This window comes from Nelusetta ayraudi, unplaced genomic scaffold (genome assembly GCF_046127955.1).
Source record: "Nelusetta ayraudi isolate G7.1 ecotype Tasmania unplaced genomic scaffold, CSIRO-AGI_Nayr_v1 ptg000022l, whole genome shotgun sequence".
Lineage (NCBI taxonomy): Eukaryota > Metazoa > Chordata > Actinopteri > Tetraodontiformes > Monacanthidae > Nelusetta > Nelusetta ayraudi.
The window spans coordinates 2,425,614-2,452,933 of record NW_027466072.1 but is presented as its reverse complement, the minus strand read 5'-3'; the positions used below and the strand labels follow the sequence as shown (position 1 = coordinate 2,452,933).

The following is a 27,320-nucleotide window of genomic DNA, read 5'->3' as shown; positions in this document are numbered from 1 at the left end:
GTGTGTGTGTGTGTGTGTGTGTGTGTGTGTGTGTGTGTGTGTGTGTCGTCAAAACTAATTACAATAAATGCCATTTCGCTAAGCGTTGGTTCCACTCACATGACAGTGTCATCAAGCACTGGCAGCTTCCCTGTTTCAAGAATAGACTTTTAATCTGACTTGATGCTAAAACAGCCAAAGTGAAATGGAAAGAAACGCAAACAAATCTTGGCGTTGTGTTTTGCAAAATGCAAAGTTGCATTCAGCAGCGACTCTGCTGGATAGATTTGGCCCATCCATTTGAAAAAGAGCTCACAGAAAAGAAGAGGCTGCTTCAAATAGCAAGGAGATGGTGATCTGACACATTTTCTCCATATCACTGGGTCATGGGGGTCCCTGAAGGCCTCCGATTGGCCGATTTGGCAGTGCCAAATTTGGCTGCGCAGGATCCAGATAACTTTTGAAGGCGGACGTGCGAGGAATCACACTTAAAATTGCAGCCACCCAGCTGCTTGGCATGTTGGGAGTTGTTAGATTCTAACTCGAGGGCAAAATAAATATCTGGAACAGTTTTGTCTTTTATGGGGACAAAATGACTTTTGGAGTTACTCACCCCAGAGAAATAAGCCACAGTCTGTTTCAGCCGCCATGTAATTATATTGTTTACAAAGGATGTTGAGGTCAAACTAGATTCTGACTCAACATTTCACACCTCCCTCTGATTGCAAAACACCTGCTTGTTGGATGAAAACAGTGCTATTTAGAATCGCCACTCTGCGTTTACAATGCAAAACGATGTCCGGGACGGTCGTCTCGGCTGCTACGGTGCAACGCTGGGCGAGAGGTGTTGGCCTGTGGGAAATCTTCAGGTAGGTCTCTATCTGGGCTTTTCACTCTATGTGTCTTGCAGCTTAGTCAGCTTTTATTCCACAAAGGTGCGAGTTTGAGATTTAGTTTTGTTCGGCGCGACCTCCCACTGTGTTGCTTTGCCGAAACACGCTTTGAAACAGGTAGTAAAATCTTGCTAAATAAGGTTTCCAGTTTCTCGGGCGCTTTTAACAAGGCCCAAAATGCTAAAAGGGCAAAAGTAAACACACTTCTGCACAAACATGGCAGGAGTGCTCAGAACAAGCTTAGCGGAGGAGCTCTAATTAAGCTGTGAAGCTAGTCATCAGGACGTTAGCGTCTTTACTTTTACTCAAAGCATTTCCTGCACGTATTACTTAACAGTTAGGTAATGTGCTGCAGAATGGGCTGTAAAAACTGCAAACTGCAGAACGTCTGGCACCAGATCCACCCACTCAGGGCCGACCTCTCCGCCGGCTCCCCGCCACCGCCACCGTTGCCCTCTGGCTAAAATTTATGAAGACCCGTTTATAAACCACGCCGGTGGTTAACAGCTAGCAACCCGCTAGTTGTGTTTTGGCTAGTCCCTTTCCGAGGGGCTCGGTGTCGTCAGTGAAAAAACGCGATCCTTGCGAGCGCATTTACACATTTACCTCATAACTCAGACTCGTATTTGGTTTGTGCACGTGTAATAGTTTCCATGTGCGCGTTACTTACGCTCAAGCGTGCCAGTGCTGAATTGGATTTGACACTATTTTCATCAGACGATGAAGCCCAAGAAATAAATCTAACAGATTTGTTTTGAATGCGCGTTCAAAACAAGGGCGTGCGTGTCCAGCCTGGGTTTTATCGCCTCTGAGCCCATGTGAGTGACAGATGTTGCCATTAAACATCCATTAACAAAACGGTCAGACTTGAAAAGCACATGTAGAGGGAAGAGTCGATGGCTTTGCGGGTTTTATGAAGCATCATTTTTGACGCGGTCCGAAAAGACGGTGCGAAGTTTGCACACAAACATCTTGAGGCAGCATTTGCTCCAGCTACTCTTCTGTCTGCACAATGTTATTGCCGAGTGTGTTCTGCAATGTGTCGTGTTTATTTTTTGCATGTGTTTCTTATTAATTAAACAAAGCACTGATTGCGTTGATCTGTTCCAATACAAAAGGTGGCAGTATGCGCCTTTTTAACAGGTGGTTTCAGACACTCCCATAAAAAAATAGTGCACTTTTATGAAGTTGGCAGAGACTCCACTGTTTGACACTTCAGAGATAGAGCAGTTTATGGCTGCAGTGAAAAGAGAATTAAAAAAAAACCCCACCCTGTTATCATCAAAGGTTTTCACACATTTTAATTTGGCCCTCCAAAATACCGTGCCAGCGTTGTACTGCCGGTTTAAAAAAAGAGCAAGAAAAAAACCAACCACCCAAGGCTCGGCTTTTGACTTGTACCAGCACCTTCTCTGATGAAACGGCGAGCTCTGGCTGTTGGTCAACTAAAACAAACACAGCTGTTTGTGTTACCTTTGATCAGAGTCGGGTCGAATGCTTACACGGTGGTACTGCAAATCCTTACTCACTGCTGGCTGTAACTCCATATTCACTTTTGCAGATCAGGTTAGTATTCCCTCATTGGAGTTAGTTGTCCAAAGATTTAGACGGTTACGTGACGCAAAACTGGGGCTTGTGTTCCCATTCAGGCGTCAAGAGTTCAGACCTTTCACTCAAAGAATGTCCCTTAGCATTGGGTTAGCTTGTTTACTTGCACTGCACACCACTCTGTTTCTGCCTTCTAAAAATGTGCTATGCTACAGAGGACTAGAACGTTACGTCACTTTATGCCACGGGCCGACACGGTGGCGCAGTGGTGAGCGTTGCCGTCTAACAGCAAGAAGTTTGAGGGTTCCATTCTGGGCCTCGGAATTTTCTGTGTGGAGTTTGTACGTTCTCCCTGTGTCCACGGGTGTGTCCCTCGATCCACACTCGGTTTGTGTGCATTTTTGAGTCAGCTAGTGGTTGCATTTCTTAATCTGAACACACTTTGTGACCTTATACGCTCAAAGTATTAGTTTATGGAACCGAGGTATGTGAGGCCTGGGGTACAGGCCCTGTGCTAACTACACTTTGAGGAATTAAGATGGTATTTACTGTTAATACTCTTCCTGTAAATACTACTGTAAATAATCCCCATTACAACCCTCCCCCACTCTGGCATAAGAGAGACTCCGCCTCCCTGACCCTTCCCCCCCGCCCCCCGCCCAGTAGCATTCCAGCTGGCCAGATGGCGTCTGCGCTGCACGCTGGCCACCGGAGAGCCCAGAGAGAAACCCCCACGAGCAGGAGTCCCTTGGATGAGACACTCCATCTCGGCTCCACCCAGCCAGCCATCTACGCCACTCATGTAAATGCCCATCCCCTGCTTAGTTTGTCTGCATCCCAGCATGCAACTCCGCTGGGGGTGGGAGGGACTGAAGTCCATGTTGATAAGTTGTTGACAGGCCGAAGAAATCCAATCAGTTTGTTTCAAAAGGAGGAACATGGTGAACTTTTGGCAAGAATTTTGTTTCTGTTTTTTTTTTTTAGGTGCAAGAGAAAACATTTGCACAATTGTCATAATACAAACATAAAAGAGATTTTATGATTGTGCAGCAAGTGGCGTCATAAAGGGATTCACATACCGCAACAAGAAAAAGATGAGAAAATGCAGAATGTTTGGGTTTTTGTACTCTTCTTGGTACAAGAATTCACGAAAGTACCATTCCAACTTTTTCAAATTTACCTTGAAATTGTACCCCAGTCTGTTCTTGACGGATTTCAGAGAGTCAGTATAAAGTCTCGAGACACACCAGCTGACGCTAGCACCTCATCTGCAAACACAACTACCTTAGTCCTGCCGATAGTTAGCCACTTCTTGTGAAACAACAACAACAACTGATGGTGGAGAAAGAAATGAGCTCGGCAGTGGAAAATGTTACGACGTTTCTCACGACCACCATGATTAGATGATGCATTTGTTTGCAACAGTTTGGAAAACCGACCCCAACCCATGAAAATGGGTTCTTTGTTCTTCTGTACTCAGCCCCAGTCATCAGTTCTAAAAAAAAAACATTTTCTGTGCCCATCTGTTATAAAATATATAAATAATGACTTCATCTAATGTGTTAAAGCTTTAATGACTGAAACAAGTGTTGACTGCCTGTGACACACTTGTGCTGTGCAAACATGGAGAGATATAAAGCATTTTTATAACTTTACATACAAACTAATTTGGAAATATTTATTAGAAATTTGTTCTTGTTAGTTTTAAAATGAGAATTTATTGAGTTTTCAAATGATCCAAAACAGCATCCATAGCTACGCTGGTCTCCGATCAGCTCCCATTATACATAATGATGTGGGCCCGGGGTCAGTTCTTCAGCCTTTCATAATGTTTTTGCTCCTGCCGCAGTGAGGTAATGCCTTTCAGGTGCCGGGGGTGCAACAAAGGGTCTGGCAAGGAGTGTTTTGCCTCTTTCACTGTGGCTGTTACGGTTCATCTGTCTCCTAAAACAAGTGTGTGGGTGTTTGGCTTCTGGGTCGCATTAACCCTGTGCATGCAAATGATCCCTTCGGCCAGATAAAACCCCTTGGCCCAAGCCCCGCCTACCCTCATGGCTCGTCCTCCTCAGACCTGTTTTTTTTATTATTATTATTTTGCACCGTGTTTTCACCAGTTTGCTTTCCACAGCGTCACATTAAATGTCTTTTTTTTTTTTTTTTTTTTTTTTTGTGAAAGGTAGGAAGCGAGTGCCGGAAGGTCGGGACAAAGAACCCGCTTCTTTCAAAGAACATACAGTTGGATGCGTGCAGAAAGTTCTTTGTTGGACTTCCAGGAAGAGTCTTTGCCCGGCGATTTTACAGTTTTCACAGTGTCAGTTACTCAGCTGAGGCCCCAGTGCGGGCATGAGGGCCCGGAGGGCGGCGACGGGGGCCTGTTATGTCAACTGTCTTTCGGGTGACTGGATACAGTCAGCGGGAATTCTGGTAAAAGGGATTTAGGGGGAGTTTGTGTCTGTGTGAGAAAAAGGACGGGGGGGATTAGACTTGGACCTTTTTTCTGGCCTCATCTGCCTCCTCCTCCTCCTCCACCACCCCACCGCCCCCGCCTGCCCCCGGCACCCTGGAGACACATGCCCCACAAAGCCTACACCCCCCACCCCCCCCCCTCCCACCAGTCCTTTCCATCTTCTCTCCTCTCTTGACCCCCCTGAAACTCTCTAAATGCTCCTCTTGTGCCCACCCTGCTTTCCCCTCTTCTGGACCCTCTTTCCTTTTTCCTCAAGGTCCTCGTCCATCCAGCAACCTCTTTCCCTTTCCCTGTCGCTTTTGTCCACCCCACCAACTCCCATCTCCCCCCCTTTTCCTTCCTCCAACCCAGCTCTGCTAATATCCTGCAGCTGGACGCCAGGCAAGAGTCGTTCTGTGCAGATGTAGGGATCTTCCCATGTCGGACACAGCGCTCTCTCCTTCCCTCCCTCCTCTCCTCTCAGTGGAATTATCTATTTAAAGTTGTCGATTGGCGGCAGTTCGTCGCCCCCCCGCCGTGATGGCAATTCGGTCGGCGGCGCCTTCAGTCGCAGCAGAGCGCAGAAAGATTACTTTTAAATGAGGAACACATTGGGCCACTCAGTATGTGGTTGATTGCTGTACGGGGGCGGCTTAACAAAAGTGTTGCACCCCAGAACGACCCACACATCTGTTTTTTTTGTGAGTGTGTGTGTTGTTTTTTTCTGGGCGTGTGTGTCTGGACAAACAGCTTTGTCCGAGGTCGCTCAGCTCTTCATGTACAGAATGTCAAAGATTGACTTATCGGATGAGTTCACTGGTGACCCGAGCCTCGCCGAGTTGGGCCCCGCCCCCCTCGTCTGCTCTGAATAGCCGGTCACATGACTCGGGTGCGCTCATGCACACAAACATGGGGCGCGAGTCACACAAATTACAGGGTCGGTGCCCTTTTTTTTTTTGGCACAACATGGCTGTTCTTTTTCTTTTTTTCTGCTGTTTTCGGTTGGCGAGTCGACACAAGCTTGGTATGTCGCCTTGGATCAAGTGTGAACTCGGTGTCTCCCAAATGAGAGTCGACTGTGAGTTTGTTCGCAAGCAGGGAAACTGTTGTTTAGATTCACTCGACAGCAAAAAATGTTGACGATCCGAGAGACATCCGTCTTTTGTTTTGGGAACCTGGCGCACCAGCTGAAGGTTTTTTTTTTTTTTTTTTTTAACTGCTAACCTTTTTGTTTGTTGTCTTTGTGGTGGCAAAAGGTGCTCACAGCCATGCAATGTTTTCTCCCTCCACCCTTCTTCCCTCAGGAAGAATGTGTCAGGAGCTGCTTGATTTTCCTTTTTTTTCCTTCTTCCTCTTCTTCTTCTTTCTTTTGAAGAAGGCAAGGAAAGTCGATGACTCAATATTTTCTGGTGGTTTGGGTGAGCCTACAAAAATTCCTCAAGGTTTCATAGGAGAAAACTGGTTAGTGAAATACGTGTGTTGACCCAAATATGGTTTAGATGTTAAAGAAACACATGCAAAAGACATTTTAGGTGTTGAATTTAATTGAGTGAAATAAAAATTGAAAGAAACTAAATTAGAGCTTGCACTATATTGTGGTTTTGTTTTGTTTTTATATCCTTGAAGTGGAGGCCCTACATCTTTCTCTTTACACTCTGAAGACCCCTGCGCCTGGTTTATGAGCAGGCTGTAACCTGCATTCCTGCTCTGCCCTGTGCGGACATGTGAATTCGAGGAGGCGTGTTGTGGATTCTGTCGAGCCGCCGGTCAGCTTTTGCCCTCGAGGCAACTTTTCTGTCTGGCTTTTGTCTTGGAGTGAATCAGCCTGTTCATGTGTGTGCGGCTGATTTTGATCTGTGCCACTCAGTCGCCACCCCCACCACAACCCCAATCCCCCTCGCAGAGCCTGTTAGTCATCAGGGCATCCGCGCAGATAATGACGCTCATTACTGAGCAGCAGTGTGACAGTGTGAGGGGATTTTCCTCAGAGACTTGACTTGTGTTGCTGTCATCAATGCGTTGTGACCCACAAAAAAAAAAAGAAAAAATCCCCACTGAGATCATCCGTGGATAATACCAGGCTACGGCCAGTCATTCAAAACCAGGAAGTCGTGTGGTACAATAGCTTACTCAACAAAAAGGCATAATTTGGTGTTGCACCAGTTTGAAGAGGATGTGACTGAGGCAGGTCCACACAGGCCGTATGAGTCACCGACGACCGTGCACAAGCTTAGACTCCCACATTTGCAGGTTTAAGAGCAGCTAGGTTTTAGTTGTTTTGTTTTTTTTGGTTGTTTTTTTTTGGCGGGGGGGGGGTATTTTTGTAAGTCATCCCAGCTGCCGCCACCTGAAACAACAGGGTGGAACTATAAAGATTAATTTAATAAGTTAGAAATCAGTTTCCTTTCAGGGTTTATCCTGCGGCCTGAGAGCTGGAGTCTCTCACAGCTGTCCTGGGACGAAGAAGGGGGTCACGCTGAGGATAAGTCATCTGGGTGGGTGGGTGGGTGTGAGTGTGGAGTCTTCTCCCCTTTGCATCCTTCCTCTGGATGCCCCCAATTTCCCCTGCAGTTGACCAGATGTCGATGAGATTGTCGATCCCTGGGCGTCGATCACGTCCAGGAAATTTCACCGGACATTTTGCGGCGTGACCAATTCTCTTACAACTCCTTAACAATAAGAGTTACTGGAGTAGGAGGAGTGCAGCACAACTCAGCTGATGACCAACGCTGTGAGAGGCCTGCACCCCACAGCGCTAAGCTAATTAGCTGCCCATTTAAATCACTAATCCACATTAAAGGTGATGTGGTTGCATCTTTGAGAAGTTCTGCATTTGTGGCGTACTACATAAGTTAATAGGTCAGAAACAAGTATTATGCAATCCCAGTTGCGTTCGATGCGTCACGCTTCAAACGCTGTGCCGCTGTGGCTCCGAGTGCAGAGTGGATGTCTGGCTGTTGAACCCGTTTCAAGATCCCTCGCTGTGTGTGACTGCCACGGCGGTCGCTCTGTCAAGGGGACTTTGGGGTATCTGCCAGGCTTATGACTCGCATTTCCTGATTATCCTCCCCCTCACGAGGGGTGGGGGACTGGGCGGGGTCAGGAAGTGGCACACTTGGCCTTTGTTGCGACAGATCTTCCTCTGCCGGGCTGCTCTCCCAGCCGACTGTGAGAGCGGCACTGGAAAAGTGGACTGAGTGGAAGTAGAAGTGGGGCCGTGTTTGTTTATGTGCGGCCGGGTTGCTGAGAAATTATTCTCCGGATGAATGAGCAAGGCTCGCTTTTCTAGGGAAAGCAGAAAAGCCTTCTCAGCAAAGGGAAGAGAAAAGGCTTTCCATGCGCATGCATTCCCCAAGCATTGTCTGTCATTGTGAATGCAACATGTAAAAAATGCAGCTGAGTACCTGCAAGAGCGTGCAAGCAAACAAGCCCACGCCTCCTTATCTCGCCAGTGCAAACAGATACAAGCAGCAGGTACCTGCGGCTCATGCATATTTTTTCTTCTTCCCCCTGCCTGTGAAGTGATGCAACCTTGTTTTGCAGCGTTCTGGTATCGGGCCATAAAAAGGTACACATGGTGAGACCCACTGTTTGGTTGGAGTTCTTGGTTTTTTCACGTGATTTTTGAAGTATGACTCACAACAGCAGGTTTAGTGCCCCCCAATCCAGGTTGCTTAAAATAGCACGGGCCGCTTCCAAACAAAGCACCCTCGATGTTCTGGGTCTTCATGGGTGAGCTTTAGCGCACCATACGGAACACTCCTTTTATAGGTAGCGACCTGGGGGCATTATGTAAGCACAAGCACACGGCTCTGAAATCAACATCCAAACTTATTTTTCGTTTTTGCCTTCATAAGGCAATTGGCAGCGCTGAGTGATATGCAGTGTTTACTCAGAAACGGTCTGCTCACTGTTTGATTTTGTTGAAGAAAATGGGTATTCAAGACGAGCCAATGATCATCAGAGGGTTTGTTTTTTTGGTCTACTTCAATGCGTTTTGTTGCTTTGTCGTTCTGTGCAACGCTAAACGTGAACTGGAATAGGTTTGTGTTTTTTCCCCATATCATAGCAAAAACTGTATAACTGTAAAAACTGAGAAAAACAGCAGACTTAGGTGAGCAATGCAGGACGGTTGATCAGAAGGTGTGGTTCGCGTTTCCTCTTGTACAACCACCTGAAACAGGTAAGAGAAGTGAAGTTTATGCCGTGAGAGGAAGTTGATCAAGAGGAGTCAGTGAGCAGCACGTAAAACTACAGACAGAGGAGATGCACACACACACACACACACACACACACACACAGCTTCAGAGCAGCTGATGGGTATCTGACTCCCTGTTTACTGTGCAAACACTGGACCATTGTTTGGCCACACACACACAATCGGTGTTTCCACCGTATAACTTTGGTAATATGCATCTTCCCCCCCGACTTCAAGGTCCAATAGCAATCTTGAGAAAATGGCATATTTAGCGCTGAGTTTACAGCCTCCTGTGAATGGGACAAAAACAAGACAGCTGCTGGATGGAAAAACACAACGAACCTAAATGCCTCTCTCGGGTGTTTGTCACTAACCTGGGAGATGTACAGTATGACTTCCTTCCGACCTTTTAGCTCATAGGAAAAGCAACTCTGTCGACTCCCATCCAATGGAGAGCTGCGGAGCTCTCAAAGGTTCAAAGGCTGCTTAGCAGTGGATGCACCAGTGGGATTTTATGAGCATATTTTTGGCAATATTGACTCATAAATTTCTTTTTAAAAGACTCAACCTCATCTGATTCTGATTAGGCTATGTTTGGGACTCTGCTCCGTGGAATTGGGCCCTTGGATGTTTGTCGCTGAACAATATCCCATGCGTTTTCTCAAGTTTAGGCAACTTTCCAGGATTTTGTTGCCATGAAAAAAAACAACAAAGCTTTTTAAGTCGGCTCATATATTCCATATTCTTTCACAACCTGCTTGCCGTTCCCTTTCTTGCCTCGTCCCACCGTTCACCCGTTTCTTCTGGCTTTTCATGTATTGGCACTTGAACGTAGTCCCCATAAAACAGTTCCTGGCCATGGATACGAGTACCAGTGTGCCCAATTATGCAGCGTGATTTAAAAGGCAAACCTCTGGTTCTCTGTACTGTAAATATCCGTTCTTTTCCTTCTACCTCTTTTTCCCTGCTTCCCTGCGGGCAGAAGCCCCGAGGACTCATAAAATGAATCTTGGGCCTCGAGAAGAGCCAGTTAAAAAGTCCTAACGCTGAAAAATAGTGGAGAAAAAAAATGCAACGCACATTTTTTTTTATTGCAGTTGTCAGTTTGGGGATTACTTTTTTTTTTTTTTTTTTTTTAATCGTCTGAGACGCGTGTGGTTTGGGGCTTCTGAACATTTAATGGAACAAAATGAGCTCAGCTCAGTGTGTTGTTTTTCACCTCCTGGATTCGACACCCGTGGTATTGAAAAGTCATAAGTTATTCAATCAAAGGACTTTGCTCAACACTGAAAGGGAAAAAGTTACACCATTGCCGTTCAGAAGGGATTCAGCTGGGTTGTTTTCTCGAACTGGATGGATTTTTTTTAAGTAGAAATGTCCAAATGGGGCTATGGCTGCTATCTATTTAAAAAAAAAAAAAAAAAAAAAAAATGTTCCTAATTTCACCAACTACGGTCACTCCATCGTTGAAGAATGTGTTTGGAGATTGAGCGCACTTGTCTGTTTGCTATCTGAAAATATTACATCATACGGAGAAACGCGTCTTACGACACAGGAGACGTTTTTTTTCTTTCTTGCCATTTTGCAACTCCACTTCAAGGCAGCATCTCCGTAAGGATGAATGTGCAAAGATGTTATCTAGTGTGCAGTTGAGTCTTAATGCAATGTGTGTTGTGTGCATGTGTGTGCAGGACTAGCTGACATCATTCTCACAGAGGAAGGGTGTGTGTGTGAGTGAGGGTGCGCGCCTGGGCAGGGCCTTGAACTGCTGGGCTCCACTGATCTCCAGTGATACACGAGAAGAGAGTCTGACTCACAGTGTGTCACTCCTCTGGCGTTTGTCGCCTGTTGTTATGCTCCACCATCACGTTTGCACTGTTGACGTCCTTCCTTCTCCTACTTCTTCTTCTTCTTGCAGCGATGGAGATGATTCTAACAGAGTGAGACGCTCGCCGTCCAGTTGTGGATCTGCGCGTGGGCCTGAAGACCTGTAAGCTCTGGATGCTCGAAGCGGCGCCATCCTTTTAAAGTCGTCTTGTGTGCGTTTCAAAAGTAAACCGAAGGACTGAACACCAGCGCGACATGGACGGGGTCGGCACCTTGCAGAGCTCGGCCCTGGAGACCAAGGCGGAGCGCATCGCTCGCTACAAGGCCGAGAGGAGGCGGGAGCTGGCCGAGCGCTACGGCACGTCCGACGAGTTCACCTCTAAGTACGTGCGCAGGGACAGGAAGCAGGCCGACGGCGCGGCCGAGACGGTCTCCTCGGAAGCCCGGGACAAGGACGGACACGAGGACGGCGGACCTGAGCAGAGCTACAGCAGCCGCAGAGCGCTCAGGAGTAAAGAAGCAGCGCCTGTGGAGCCAGCAGACCAGGCCGCTGAGGAAGAAGCTGAGGTTGCCGTGTCCTCCACCAAGATCTCCACCCATTGCAGGTGAGTTCAGTCACAAGTTTCAAGGGAGTCCTGAGATTGAAAAGTGAAAAGTTTTTGTTACTCGCATGCTAAATAACACTCAGAGTACACAAATTTACAACTTGCCTTTTTCTAGATGGGCTGGCTTTGTCCGTGTTGCTGCGCTGATACCAGCTGTTCAGATCCATAATCATCCAAAATCCTGCTGAAATCCTTTTTACGTTTTATTGTCGGAAATAAAGTTATTACCTTTTATTTACAATACGAGCCAAGGTTCGTAACACCAATCAAAGTGCACGTTGTTGCCTCCTGACATTTAGACATGCGGCCTGGATCCCTACACTGATCTGGATGCATCAGTGTTTGACTAAAGGTCAAATCTGGTTCCTTGATCACCTGACATCCAAGTCAGTCCGTCTGAAGAGGCGTCACAAAGTCCAGATTCCCTGCGACCTCGTCAGAGACGAGCACAACTTGTATTGATTTAGGGAAGATTTGCCTCCTCAGCTCATGAATACACTTCATCAGATCACGGTGGAAGTGTTTCCCCCGGGCCCCCTGCTGTTGACAGAGGCGGCGTGTGAGGAACGCCGAGTCTCGTGCTTGACGTAAACACGCTTTCCCTCTGCGCTTCCAAAATTGGCCATGCAGCAAAGAGCGTCTCGTTTGTTTTCGCTTGAAGCTCGGCACTTGCTGCTCGGTTTGGTTCAAACCCTGCAGCACTTCAGCGCTTGAAAACACACCTCTCTCAGGTTTTTATTTTTTATTTTTATTTTTATTTTTTTGCTTGTTTTAGTTCTTTTTCATGCTAAGTTACGGGAAGGGTTGTTTGTTGAGATTAGACGAAGATAAGGAAAATCCCCCCAAGGTGGTTGAGGGCCAGTCAAGCGAGGGATCCGACTGCAGGGGCCGTAACCAGCGGTGTCTTCAGACTCCGAGGTGGAGACAGAGTGGCTGCGAGGGACGCAGCGCTTCAAAATAAGACACACATTCCAGTTTGTGTTTTTTTTTTTTTTTTTTGCTGCTCGCCGATGACGGCTTGCAACAGACTCCCAGAAGCGTTTCCAGGCCCTGACGGACAGTCGCACCTTGTTCTTTGTCAAAACACAAGACGGCTTACGGTCTTAATTACAGAGCGTGCAGCAGGTCGCTGCTGTGCCGCGTCGCGTCACTTCACGTCACGTCAGCCACCAGTGCTGTCAAGTTTAGAGCCGACACGCACTGTCCAGCTGTGCCTGTCTGCGTACGTACGTGTGTGTGTGTGTGTGTGTGTGTGTGTGTGTGTGTGTGTGTGTGTGTGTGTGTGTGTGTGTGTGTGTGTGTGTGTGTGTAGGAGCTCAACGCACTTGGCTCTGCAGACGCCTGTCGTTTGCAGAGCCAACAGCTTGTCAGCAGCTTGTTAGTGGGTAATTTGTGTATTACACTCTCGCCCTCACGTTCCGGCAGATAATTGGAATCGTCTGCGTTCGCTTGCACTCGACGATCGCAATCGGAAAAAATAAAACCGCCCGAGCATGACTCTCCTGTGAATGTCTGATGTCGGGGTTTTGGTTTTTTTTTGCATTGATATTCAATATTCAGACAGCCGCTGTTGCGGGCGACATGTGACGGGAAGAGAATGAAAGGAAAGCCGGACTGGGACGATAAAGGGAACTGTCAACATGTTTATCTGCCGCAGACAAGAATCCCCCCCTCCTACCACCCCCATCCAGTCTAAGTTGATGGGTGACATTCCAAAAACAGCCGTTCTGACACTTTGTTGTTGTTTGAGAGAGAGAGAGAGAGAGAGAGAGAGAGAGAGAGAGAGAGAGAGAGAGAGAGAGAGAGAGAGAGAGAGAGAGAGAGAGAGAGAGAGAGAGAGAGAGAGAGAGAGAGAGAGAGAGAGAGAGAGAGAGAGAGAGCCTGCAGCATGGAGGAAGGAGGGAGTTGCCGCAGCAGACAGCACTCGCTAAATTTAGGAGTCAGGACCGAATGTGTAATCGCCTCTAAATGCATGCATGCCCACTGACCTTCCGGCAGGAGTGTTGACACTCACACCAAGGAGCCACGTCGGCATCACGACTGCTGGACTCCTCGACGTGTTGTAAAGTAGCTGGCACTGCATTTGATTATCAAATTCGATTGACGTCGCTAATCCATTGAAAGCACATAGAGCCTTTCAGTCAATCGGGTCAAGCAACCCCAGTCGCTCAGTCTATCAAAGGTCAAAGGTTCACAATCAACCGAATCTCGTTTACAAAGTGTTGAATCGCAGCTCGAGGCGTCTGCAAGCGCTTCGCACAATCAAAGAGAAACCAGCTGATCCCGCCTGAGCAGCTGATAGTTTGACTGACTGGTTCACTAATTGAGTGAAATGTTCTGAGGAAGCAGCAGAGACTAATATTATCCAAGCGTGTGTGCGTGTTGGATTCACTTTGTGCAAAACTTCATTAGATTTCCGTCATTCTACTTGCTGTTTGTTCCTCTTGGAGTTTCTGGGGTTTATTGTTGGTATTTCTCAACTCCACTTGTTAGGAACAAACATTGGAAACCTATCGGGGAGCGGGGGGGGGACATTACTATGCATTGTGGGAGATGTAGTTTACAGTCAACTTACACTTAAAAAGCATCGCAGGCTGTGATTGTTCACGTGGCGGCGAACCAAATCGAAACTGGCGGCCTTGAGTTTGACTGATGTTGTGGCCTGCTGTGATGTCATGACTGAACAGTCTGTTGATGTCCAGACTTTACGCAGTTACCGCAAATGAGTCTTTCATGGCTGTGATCCAGGAACACATTTCTTACATCGTTGTCGTCATCCTTCTGTCCGACCTCTGGCCGGTTTATGATGCATGTCATCCTAATCTCCCTCAGCAGAGGACTCGCGGCTGTTTTTGGCCGGCATGATTGCGAAGGTAACGTGAGGAGCCCCGTTTGTCCCGCAGGACCTTCTGTATCTGAGTGGCGCAACAGAGAGAGCCAGCGTTTAATCTTGAGTCATTGTCTCTCAGCTTTAGGACATTCTGAGAAATTACAGGAGAGAGAAAAAAAATCTAATTAGAGTCGGTTGTGCTCGGCATTATCTCTCCGTTGTCGGGGTTTGGTTTCGCACAGGCGTCACAGTTCCTGCACAATGGTTTTCAACAGTTGGAAAAATGGGGGGGAATCATTGCAGCAGAGTTGTTTGTTTGGCACTGCTATTCAAACTCACATCCGGCTTTGCTTGTTTACTCTGTGCTTTTTGTGTAGGACTTACTCAAACAGTGGAAACGGCCAGTTTACCTAAAGACTTTGATTAATGAGTCACTGCATTGTTTTTCTTGATCCCAGTCCTGTCACGTCGTCACCTTCGCCCGTCGCTCCTCCCCTCGGCTCTGGAAACCTGGCGGTCGTGTTGAGTGAAGTCAAGAGGCTGTTTGAGAACTACAAGGGGTTGTCAAACACAACCGCAGAATGTACAGTTCTGTCCGAACCCCGACCACGTCAGATTAACTGAGTAGCTTCTGCTCATCGACTGTGAAGAGAATGGGGGCAGAGTCATTGTGACGTCACTCATTGAAGTGAGTGATGTCAGCAATTGGAGCATTATTAGTGCAGCGTGTGCCCAAACACCCGCCCACCTGCTGAGCAGCCAACTACACTTGGCTTCTAAACTGTAGCCACGCCCCCAATTACATGGCCATTTTTACTAGAAATTCGACCATATTGGGCAAAATGGTTTTAGGACTGATTCATTTGTGATTTTCATGACCAACCAAAAAAAAAAAAAAAAAACAGTTTAACTACAACACCACTTTGTATGTGTGTGGATTTTGTGCTCCTTTCCATAGCTGACAGCCAATCATTTTCAGTCTTCTTGCAACCATTGTTGGTGCTCCCTGCTGGCCAAACAATAGAATGCAGGGGTTTTTTGGCACTTCCACATTGACCCGCTTTTTGAAACCGGATGTCCCATCCACATTTAGATACAGTCAGTGGTTCCACTTCATAAACAGGTTGAATTCGAATCACTTACAGCAAAGTCTTCGCATTGATAAAACATAGTTAATAACAAGTCCTAACTGGTTTAATACCGTTATAATCTACTTTATCATTGATGAATTTGAGGTGGGAGTCACAATAACCAGTTTGTTTCATTGAGAAGCAAACCACATCACCATCGTCTGGAAGCAAGTTAGCGATTTATCTTTACAGCTGCTCCGTCTTTGATTTTTCTTTTCCCTTCCTTGAGCTTCAGAGAGCTTTAGCCGTGTGTTGATCAGGCAACATTGACGCATTTTGGGGTCACTGCAGATAACGCGCCCCTCCCCCACAGAGCAGTTAAGTCTAATCAGCCGGGAGAGAGGGTGTGGGAGGGAGGGAGAAAGAGGACGTGGCCAAAGGTTGGGGGTCATAAACAAATCTGATATGTTAGCAGCAGTGCTATGCTATGGCGTTTTATTGATTTGGGCTCATATTTAGAGCGAGAGCTTAAGTTTTTCTTTTTTCTTCCACCCTGCATCGCCCCCTACAGACATCAGCATCCCAAGCAGCATTGGGTCTGTGCTGGGAGAGCAGCTGCCTGTGGAGAACTGTGGCTCCATGAAGTATTACTGGATGTTAATATATATTAATATATAAGCCGCTGTGTCCGTTAATTTGGAAATCTTTAAATGGTTACATCTTGTTTAAAACCTGCAATCTGCCGCCATACATAGCCGTGACTAAGTTGACTGTCATTCCAGCTCTGTGGGCTTTCTGTCTTATAAAACCCTGAGCAGTGAGTTGCAGACAGAGTCGGACTTGTTCGGACAATAATCAGACGTTTAAAACACGGGGTCGGAGGGATTCGGGGGGGGCTTTTCCCCTTTTACTGATGACCTCTGACCCCTTTGCAGATGGCCACTGCCATTCTCCATTGTGTTGTGAAGCGGCCCTCTCTCTCCTCCTCCTGTTACATCACGGCTGCGGCCCCTCGGGCAGCTGCCGTCCACATTCATATTTAACGCCTGTTACTTCGAGATGAGCGCCGTCGCTGCTGCTGTTGCTGCTGATGCCGTCGCTGCTGCTGATGCTGCTGCTGCTGATGCGTCACACGGAGCAGGAACAGCCAAAAACGCGGACATTTACCTTGTGTCGCATTTCGTGTAAGGCAGCCTGTGCGCTGCCTTTCGCTAATTTACTTTGAGTATGTAATTGTTTTATAAAAATAAAAAAAAGTATGTACCGGTAGTTATCCTTTCTTTTTTGCAACAACCTTTCCTGTCGTTGCTTCATTTTTGTTTCAAGAAACTGACCTCCTTTCTCTCTCTCCCTCTCTCTCTCTCTGTTTCTCTTTCACTCTCTCTCGTCCACAGGCTGCTGGAAAGTGATGACACAGAGGAGCCAAAGGGTAAGTCGAGCTCCTCTCCACTCTCGCTGCGGTCACACGCGCTCCCTCTCCGTCCATCCAGGCTCGGTTACTTAACGTCGGGGCAACACTGGCACCAATTATCTCGGCATAGTGGCGGAATAATCAGCTGCCACGAGGCGGAGGGTTTTTATTTTTTAACATTTTAAAACAACATTGCAGATGTCAGTTGTGCCTCTTTGCTTGCTGTGTAATTTAAGAGGAATGTTTGAACTCAGCCGATGGATTCTCCCCACCCTCCTCCCTCCCCCCACAACCCCCAGTAACGTAATGGGAAATTATCTTTGGCAGGCGTCTACGGGGTTTTTATACACAGAGCGAGACTGTGTGTGTGTGTGTTTGTGTGGAAAGGTGTAATCATATGCAATTATGGCGGAAGCCTTTTCACTCAGTTTGTGTTATGAACTAATTTTAGGAGCAGGCTGCAGCTGTGAAGACAGTTTGTGGGGGGGGCGGAGGAGTTTGTTTTACACATGAGCTGCAGGCTGCGTCCTCTCATCCAGCCACCTGTGCCCGTGTCTGTCTGCCTGTCTGCCTGCCTGCCTGCCACTCTGGCCGTCCCGCCGCCTCACTGCCTTTTAAAACACCCATCAGTTGCCAGGCAATGTGTGTGAAAGAGAGGTGGAGGTTGTGTGGCTGCACAGCAGGATTACCATCACTTAAAAAGTCCTGTATTATTGCTGCTGACGCATCATTTCAGATTTTAAATCCAGGAGTCGAGTGAAGAAGCCTCACACAAGTGACTACCAACAACAACAACAACAACAACAACCAAAGAAATCTCTTAATAGACCCCAGCACGTTTAGCCCGCTGTTTACAGCCTCCAAGGAAAGTGCTTTGCGCAACATTTGTTGTCATTGACCTTACAACAGCTTGGTCTGCAAAATCTGTTCACGCTTTAAACTGATATAATATGATATATAGTTTTGGCCAAAACCTAATATATATATTTGGCCAATCAGATGGAGCCTCGGTTACCTGACACCTTAGAATAGTCAACTCACTTGTTGTGGTTTGCATAAAGAAAAACTGGTATTGTTATTAGTAACAATAGCGCCCTTGCCAGGCCCTCCACTGGCAAGGTCAGGGGACTGCAGAGAGGTAGCAGTGCCCTGTAATGACATCACAAAGGGCAGATTTCCACAAATGTGTGGTTTTTTTTTAGAACAGATATTCTGAAAAGTAGAGCATGGAAAAGAAAATAAAGGCTTGAGGTTTTTTCTTTATTTTTCGATTTCTGGGGCTTCACTGACAGCGTAGAAACAAATTATCAGTCAAGGAAGTTTTCCATGATTTGGGACCTCTGAGATGAATTCACGATGAGAAACAAAGACATCAAACTTAAATTAAAAAAAATATTATCACTTGATACGTTTTTTTATGGTATATTATTAGATGTGAATTGCCCTGTTTTTTGTTTTTCCTCGCTCCAGTGCGTGATTGCGTCACAGTGTTTGACCCAGTTTGACAGTGGAAGGACTCAGTGTACATGACAGAGCAGGTGCTGAATCCACGTGTAAACAAATCACAGGTTTTACCCAAACACTGATTAGTCAGCGTTTACTCAGTAACCTGCTGCCTCGGAAGAAGCAGCGGCGTCTGGTTGATAAACTAACAAACTTCATACTGGATAAAGAGAAAGTGCAGCACATCAGGCAGCCTCAGAAAATCCACTTAAAATCCACTTTCAGCCCCTCATGTTAACCCCAACGATGATAATTAGTGGTCCAAAAATAGTCACCAAATTGTATTTGTATTTTACACCTAATTATGTCTTCCGTGTGCACTTCTGGGTCCTCTTTTCCTTCTTGCACCGCCTGTGTGCGACCAATAAAGCTCTCAGCAGCTGTCTGCTGCTGGAACAAATGGATCAATGCACTTGTGGAAACATCTGTAAACTCAAGTGGAGGTTTTTCCACCTCCTTGACTTACCCCTTGTGCTCTGGCTCTGATTTGGATGAGTAACGATGTTTAAAAAAGGAGGAGAAGGAGAAGAAGAAGAAGAATGAGAGATTGGAGCCGAGTCAGAATTTTAAAGAGCGCAGCCGGAGTGGAGTCACCGCTCTGCAATGTGTAACGTTTCATCACCTGAGCTGCGGCCAGACGGGGAGCTCGGCGTCGTAAGTCAGAGCCGCCTCGCCACCGCAGGTTTCCACCAGATAAGTCGAGTTCGGCAGAGATTTGCTCCCTTCCTTTGTTTTCTTAGCGTGAGGAAGAGTTTGGACTTAAGATGTCACACAGTGGAGGTAATAAAATCAGATTTAGTGAAGGAGGGGCGCATTTGAGTGCGCTAACTAGGAGGGAAAAGAAGAATCAGTGTTGGGGTGTCGCCGTTAAATCTGCGGGCCAATCGTTTCGTCCTGGCGGCTGTGTTTGATTTGGCAACTCCCCTGAGGTGTGAATAATTACCGCAGTGAGAAATCACTCTGTGGCTCTCCGTACGCAGCGTTGCGTGGCCGTGTTCAGAGTTGAGCAGTTTGGGTGAATCGGAGGTCGCGTTCGGCCTCCTCATTGTCCGTCATTCTGACTGGAAGGGAGGGAAATAATCCAATAAGCAGTTATTATCCATCATTTGATTCTGTTTGTGCTTGTACTGTAGGCGTGAACTTAACAAAACACCACACACACACACACACACACACACACACACACACACACACACACACACACATACACATACACATACACACAGAGCAACAGTGGAGGCTACTGTATTAGCTACCCCTACCTGATTTAAGTTAGGTGCTCTACTACGAAAAAAAAAAATCCACCTTCTTCTACTTTATTGTCACTCTGTGAGTTTCCACAAAGCCTTTTGATGCACATTGAAAAAATATCCCGTGAAAAAATGTATTGAAATGTCACAATTTCAAAACAATTCTCCTTCATATTCGCAAAAAAAAAAAAAAAAAGTTTGCGCGCTCTGTGGAATGGAAACACATTTGCAGATTAAATGATCGTCCAGTCCCTGATTCCACCTCCTCAACCTTCCATCTCAGTCCAGGTAAAATGGGCTGGAGGACAAACTGATTCTGCAGCTTGTCGCCGTCTGTCTCGACCGACACAGTGGCAGCCCGACTCACCAGATTTACACTTCAGGCCTCAGTTTGCGTCATATTCCCGCAGCTGTGTTTGATCAGACGACTCCGCCGAGATGCAGGATCGACAACTGCAATGAGGAATAACTCGTTTTTTTTCCTCTCTCTTCCCACATACACACACACACACACACACTCGCAGCGATGGTGTTTTAGAATTTATCATCCTCGTCCCATCTGTGTTTTATCTCAGAGTATCTGTGAGTTTTATGTTTACATATTCCCGTTGTTCAAAAGTGTGCAGCTCCTCTTGTATCAGCTCAGCGCAGCCATCAACGCTGCTTCATGTTGTGGACTGACCACACTCTGCCTTTAACCCTGTAACACCAACACACTGACTGGTCATGTGATACCATCCTGGCAGGAAGCCTAATAAAAGCCAGTGTTTTCACTTGTGTGCATGTGTGTGTGTGTCTTTCAGCTGAGGAGAAGCCTGTGGAGTCAACCGTGAGGGCTTCCAAGACGTCTCTCCTCAAGGTGAGATCTTGAATGTGTTCTTCCTAAGAGCTGGAACTCTCATGAAGAGCTCCAGATGATGAACAGGAGCAGTTTTTCTGCTCAGAATTTCAGGGACACAGCGTTTTGTGTGTTTTTTCTGCTGCTGGAGGCACTGGGCTCTGAACACTGGATGCCTGCCGCCACCCTTTTGTTCGCGGTGCCTTTCATTATCCTCGCAAGTCGGCATTTCCCGAGTTCCCGGGCGACTGCGTCATCGGGAATTCAGTGCGGCCGCCTCCTTTATCTCCACTGACGGACAGCTGCACTTCACACCATTGATTAGCCACCAGAAGAAAAATAGTGTCATGACAGAACAGCCGGTACAGTTGCTGTTTCTGTGCCTGCAGGCTAGATGACACAGTTTAATGGCACGCGTTTGTACAGGCTAACAATGCTAACAGCAGCAACGCCAGCACAAGCATCAGTGATGCCGTCCTCTGACTTTCAAAGGGAACAACGTCAAAACGAATGTGATGTAATTCACGGCTCCAGATTGGATTGGCAAGGATAGTGGGACACGCTGATACCCACAATGCACTGCAGTCGGGGTGGGAATCGCTAGGTACCTGACGATTCAGTTTGATTCCGATTCACAGGGCTACGATTCGATTAACAGCAATTTATCGAGAATCGCGATTTCCGACTGTATTGGCAGCTTTGTTATCGTGTTGGGGATGGTTTTCTGGTTTGGAGCAACTGGAGGATTTTCTGTCTTCTCCTCCGACTCCTAGTGCCAGAGGGCGACATGGTTCCTCATGTCCGTCGTGTTCCCACAAAACTTGTTTGAAGCGTGACACAACTTACAGTGTCATTTTTGTCAAGTTCCTTTTTCCCCTCAAAGTCGTGAAAACCCAAAATATTGAATAGAGCCGGTCAAATTTGTTTTTCAGTCATCTTTAATGCCTTGTGCGTGATAGTGTGTCTAGTGTCCGTCGCCTTAAACAGTCGGGTTCAATGCAGATGAGTTCCGGCTTTATTAACAAAAATCAATTGAAAAAATCAATTTGTGAATCAATTCATAATTGGCAATGTAATTGTCGCGATTAATCTAAGAGTCAATTCTTTTTTTCCCACCCCTACACTGCAGTGTTCATCTAAACTTGTGAAGAACCATCTCTCCTTCACAGAAAGGAGTCATTCTTTCATTATTATTTTTAATGAATTTCAAAACGCTGTCCACTTCCGATAAAACTGAAGCTACACTAGCATCAAAGCCAATCTCGTTAGGTGTAGCTAGGCTCTCGGACGCAGTAATTATTCCTCACTTCTGTGGCAACTGACAGATGCTGATTTGCTTCTCGAAAGGCTTCAAACTGGGGCTACCGAGGTTGACGAGCAAGATTTTTGGAAAATTACCTTTCGTTCAAGCTTAGTTATAAAGGCTGAACATTGATTTCAACTGTTCAATCACAAGAGGTCACAGCGCCCTAATATTTGACCCAAAAATAACACATGAGGTAAACTTTCCCAAAGAGCGGTGAATCAGATAAAAATGTCAACTTGGGGAGGGGGGGGGGACGTCAACGCTCACTCTGGCGAAGACACCTTTGTTATTCTACCTGATCTGAACCTCTGGCTCCGGCTGACGGCTCGCACTCCAAATCCCAGCGTTGGAATTGTAAATTTCAAGTCATGGGTGAGTGATATCGCAGATGCTGGTCAGTTCTAATTCCTTCCCGCTGCTGCCGGAGTCTGGCTGCTCTTCACCACAGCTGGTGAACACGCCCTCGGCCGTCTCCGGCTAGCTCGCCGCTCCGCTAACTGATTGAGTCGTCCTCCTCACGCTTGGCGAGCGCCGCCGCTTCACTGGAGGTCCTGGGAGGTTGGAGCGCCGGTGGGAAGCGAAGCGAGGAAGGAAAGTCTGAAGGTCCAAGAAGGGAAGAGGTCCTCTCAGGAACATAAACCTGGTTATGTCACCGGTCCTGTGGGAGGCAAACACACGTGCGCCCCGAGGATGTGGACTTTCCCAGGCTGCTCTGGTTTCACATGTGGCAAGGTGTCAGGATGTTGGTTGCAAATGGTCGCTCCGGCTCGACTCTGGCAGAACCGAGCTGGAGCGGCTGCCAAACCTTTTGGGCCGAGTGAAGCCAGATGGGTGGCGGCAAAGTGGCTTTGAGCTGCAGGGAGATCAAGAGGGCGCTGCAGCCTTCTGTCTTCACTCCTTTACCCTGAGCTGCTATGGCCTCGGCCTCCTCTGTCCTGGACAGAGGAGGTCATCTCTCCTTTCTTCCCCCTCTCCTCCACTCCTCTTCCTCTCCCTTTCTCTTCCCCTTCTCCTCCCCTCCTCCTCTTCCTCCTCTCCTCTCTCATCCTGCCCTCCTCTTCTCCTCTTCTCCTCCTCTCCTCCCCTCTCCTCTCCTCACTGATGAGAGCCGGTGAGTCAGTGCATCTCTCCTTTCTTCCCCCTCTCCTCCACTCCTCTTCCTCTCCCTTTCTCTTCCCCCCTTTCCTTCTCTCCTCTCCTCCTCTTCTCTTCCTCTCCATACCTCTCCTCCTCCTCTCCTCTTCTCTCCTCTCCTCCTCCCCTCTCCTCTCCTCACTGATGAGAGCCGGTGAGTCAGTGCATCTCTCCTTTCTTCCCCCTCTCCTCCACTCCTCTTCCTCTCCCTTTCTCTTCCCCTCCTCTCCTCCTTTCCTTCTCTCCTCTCCTCCTCTTCTCTTCCTCTCCATACCTCTCCTCCTCCTCTCCTCTTCTCTCCTCTCCTCCTCCCCTCTCCTCTCCTCACTGATGAGAGCCGGTGAGTCAGTGCATCTCTCCTTTCTTCCCCCTCTCCTCCACTCCTCTTCCTCTCCCTTTCTCTTCCCCTCCTCTCCTCCTTTCCTTCTCTCCTCTCCTCCTCTTCTCTTCCTCTCCATACCTCTCCTCCTCCTCTCCTCTCCTCTCCTCTCCTCACTGATGAGAGCCGGTGAGTCAGTGCATCTCTCCTTTCTTCCCCCTCTCCTCCACTCCTCTTCCTCTCCCTTTCTCTTCCCCTCCTCTCCTCCTTTCCTTCTCTCCTCTCCTCCTCTTCTCTTCCTCTCCATACCTCTCCTCCTCCTCTCCTCTCCTCACTGATGAGAGCCGATGAGTCAGTGTCTCTGGCAGCAGGGACGGACCAGGAGTCGTATTAATTCCGCGCTCTTGTCTGGCACAGACACATGGAGATAGTAAAACCTGCGCACACACATACACATGTATCTGGTTGTTATTTGAATTTCAATGCGTCGCGAGTCGAGGGGTGAAAAATAAGTTTTCTTTTTCTTTTTCTTTTCAAAAACCTCGGAGCAGCGTGTCGTTCTGTCAGGGAAAAGAGGCTCCAGCTGGAGGTCGAAGCACGTTCTTCTCACGAGGAAAAAAGTGTTTACTGCCGAAAAACGTCTCCAGCAGCTGCAGCACAGTTCACGCACATGTTTTGATTTAGATCAGACTGAAAGATTTTTTTCGTTCCCGCAACCCCAGGGTCAAGTTTGAAGTGGAATTTGCAGCGAGGTCACGGCTTGTCAGTTTAATCTCTCTCCTCAGACCTTTTCTGCGGAGCTTTGACTCGACTCGAGTGCAAATGCTGCGACGGGGTCGTTGGCCATGGCAGGTTTGGAAATCCTCCGTGGAGGATCGGCTCTCGTCAACACGGCGTCTCGTGGCAAACGGACACGGAGGAGGAAAAAAAAAACCTCTCAACCAATTGCGTCTCTGTGTACGTGTGGAGGGATTGACTGTAGTCAAAGAACTAACTAATGGGGTAGAATTTGCACGGCTCTTTCAAGTGTATCATGTAGGCCAGCAAGGACAACATGTCGACTGTGTCTCCTTGTGCTGTGTGACTTGACCTCAAACCGCACGGCCAACGTAATTACGTTCTGTTGACCACTGAAATGTTCCATCTTTGTTTTATCTGACACTGAAAAGATTTGTAACATTGTAAAGAAAAACGGTTGTTGTTTTTAAAGTTCAGGTTAATTCATTCATCATTCAAAATTAGATTAAAAGAATGAAACAGAGAAGCTGCACCGAAAGACAAGTGTGTGTGATTTCTGCAAAACTTGATATTAATCCCAAAGGGTTACAGTGCTGTGAGCAGCACAACATCTCTCCGGCTGCTGCCCCCTATCTGTTGAGTCAGGTCAGTGCTTCTCAGACTTGCCCCACTTCGGAGGAAGACAATTTTTCATTTAGCCATTTCTGTCGCGCAAATAAACTACTGCAAACCCCACCTTCTGTTTCGTGCCTCCCCTGACATGACTCAGCCACCCACTTTGAGAAACACTGAGTCAGGCGAAGGCACCACCACAGAGTAAAGCAGACGAGGAGGGAGATGCAAGTCGTGAGATCAGCGTTCTTTGCCAGGGCATTAATGAGGTGGCAGTACCGATGCCGTCCCGCTAGTATCGATCTGATACCGATACCGACGTTGGTCATGATGTCATCTGCTTAGACCCCAGTCTGACTCAAAATCTGGACACCAGAACAACCCATGGGGGGGAAAAAAGCCAAGGTGTTCATTTGTTCCTACTCCTTTTTGAACGTAATGTCCAAGACACATTCAATTCAATTCAGACAAAATTCAAATTCAAAACTTGGAAGTCTGAGACTCACTCCTGCTATCTAAAGGCCCTTTGGGGCCTTTGAATGAGACCCACCGTGTGATTCATTCTCATTTATGCTGCGCTCACAGTCCAGGCAGTGCGGAGAGATAATGTGGAACAGACCCGGAAAAAAACTGCGAGCTTCTCACACAGCAGCGACTGGCTGGCGATGGCAGCAGGATGGACGTCAGGAGCGGCGCAGCATCTGGGAAGCATTGCCCGTCAACTCTGATTGCGTTTGAGCAGCAGGCAGTTTGGATGTAAACACCTTCCCCACCGTCCTGCTCTCCGTCATCCTGGGACGTGGCTCGCTCGCCCCCAGAGGGTCTCCTGATGTGAATCCAGAGCCCGCAGCGCCGCCTTCATCTCACAGACAGACAGACAGTCAGTCAGTCAGACAGTCAGTCACACGCACAGCCAGGAGTTTACAGATAACAAATAAAAACGCAACAAAGGGCAATAACTTAGGACGCCACTGACACGCATGCCAAAATGATTTCCAAAATCCTTTTCTTTCTTGTGACTCAGTGTTTGCTGCCTGTTTTCACTTTAGCAGAAAGCGGAGGGGGCTGGGGGTGGGGGTGGTTGTGTTTCTGCTGGTAAAGAAAAAAAGTTTCTGTCCGCTCCATTTTTGAATATGAGTCAAGACAAGAATTAGCGCGTGCCAAGCGCTCCAAAAAAATCCAGGCATGTTTTCTGTTTGGGGAAGGCCAATAAAACCTTCTCGCTGAGTGAATGTCGACACGAGTAATTAATCAAATCATTGAGCAGCCTCACATGTTCACGAGGGCGTCAGCCAGAGTGCAGGGATGTGTGAGAATCTTCAGCTTCGGCCTCATCTGCCGTGTCGTATACCTGCTGCAAGTGCTATTATGTAATATTCAAAATATTTTTTTTACAAGGAAAATGCTGGGCTGGTGCTCCTCCACTCCTTCTTTTCTTTCTTTTTTTATTCTGTGTGCTCAGGGTAAGGTCCAGTCGGGCCGCCCACCCTCACGATCAAACAGCTCACTGCCTCCCCGTCCCGCCTGGAGGCGTGTTTCTCAGCCGTCGTCTGGCTCTCCCTTAAACCTTCCTCTTCCTCAAATCTTATCTCTCTCTGTCTGCAGGATCGTGAAGCACCCGAGGGCGAAGACGGCGACCGGAGCGCCGGCGTCAGGACCACCAGTCGGCTGGCGAGCGGCGACGGAGAGGAGTCCTCGGACAGGTAGAGCCCTCCGCCGTTCATTGAGGTTGGGGGGGCGGGAGGGGTTCGGCTTTTTTTCATAGATTGTTGATCTGCTGCTGCGGAGTGAAGTAAACAGCGGCGGGCAAAGTCAGTTATCTTATCAGAGTGCAGCAGTTAACCAGGCCAAGTGATTTCACGCTGCCACCTGGGCGTGCGTGAGATTCACTGCTGCACTGTTCACACACACGCACACACACACACACACACACACAGCACTTTGCACAACTTATTCTGATGACAGACTCTGCAGGAAAGTAGCGTGATTCAGCCCTTTGTCTGCAGCCTCCTGCAGTCAAAACTGACACTTTTTTTTTTTTTTGTGACATCACAGAGGGCTGCTTTCAGAAAGTCGGGGAACCTTTACAGTGTAACTGCAGCAGTGACTGGCCTACTGTTAACACTGTATTTCCAGACCTCAACGTGTGTGTGTGTGTGTGTGTGTGTGTGTGTGTGTGTGTGTGTGTGTGTGTGTGTGTGTGTGTGTGTGTGTGTGTGTGTGTGTGTGTGTGTCCTTGATATTTCAGACGCACTAACAGTGACATCAGCGAGGTCATGAGTGAGCAGGAGGCTTCGCAGGGATCCAGTGTGGCTGCTGGGAAAGAAGGAAAGGTCAGTACTTCTGTGTGTTTGCATTGCGTCATTCGACCCCAAATGGGTCTCAAGTTTTCGCCGCGGTCGATTACTCGCGATGATCTCCCTCATCGAGGCCCCGACTTTTCAACCTTTCGCTGACTAATCCTGAAATTCTTGCGTGTTGGTAATGTGATGCGGGTCCAAAACGGTTGTGTCTCTTCGACTCTGGCGCCGCTTGACTTTTCTCCCCTTTTGAACTGGACGTGCAGATTGTTGTCCTTGTTGCCGAGGTGCAGTCGCCGTCCGTGCGCTATGCTACGCCACGCTGTGCGCGCCGGTGTTTTCAATTTGAGGCGGCCAACCGCCTGGTTAGCGTTGCACTTTTCCCCTCCGGCTGGTCCCGCGAGGCGCCTCTGCCTCCGTCTTCGGGACCAGCGCTCCCTCCCTCCTCGACCTTTGACCTGCTCACCAGGTCACCGCTGGCTGTTGTTCCAGCTGGCGCTTTTATCATGCGAG

General features: G+C 47.8%; 1 protein-coding gene across 3 annotated transcripts in view; it reads left to right on the top strand.

The window, feature by feature from the left end:
- The window catches only part of svild (supervillin d), a 48,178-nt gene that overhangs the window by 2,543 nt on the left and 18,315 nt on the right, over positions 1-27,320 (top strand). For 2 of the 3 annotated variants that reach the window (XM_076028075.1, XM_076028074.1), the window contains 5 exons: positions 10,983-11,496; positions 16,791-16,825; positions 20,364-20,419; positions 26,113-26,210; positions 26,756-26,840. In XM_076028075.1, the coding sequence (XP_075884190.1) occupies positions 11,147-11,496; positions 16,791-16,825; positions 20,364-20,419; positions 26,113-26,210; positions 26,756-26,840 (624 nt within the window). In that variant the 5' untranslated portion in view covers positions 10,983-11,146. Of the gene's footprint in view, positions 1-3,097; positions 3,223-10,982; positions 11,497-16,790; positions 16,826-20,363; positions 20,420-26,112; positions 26,211-26,755; positions 26,841-27,320 lie in introns of those variants that run through there. The other variant, XM_076028076.1, reaches the window with a different exon arrangement.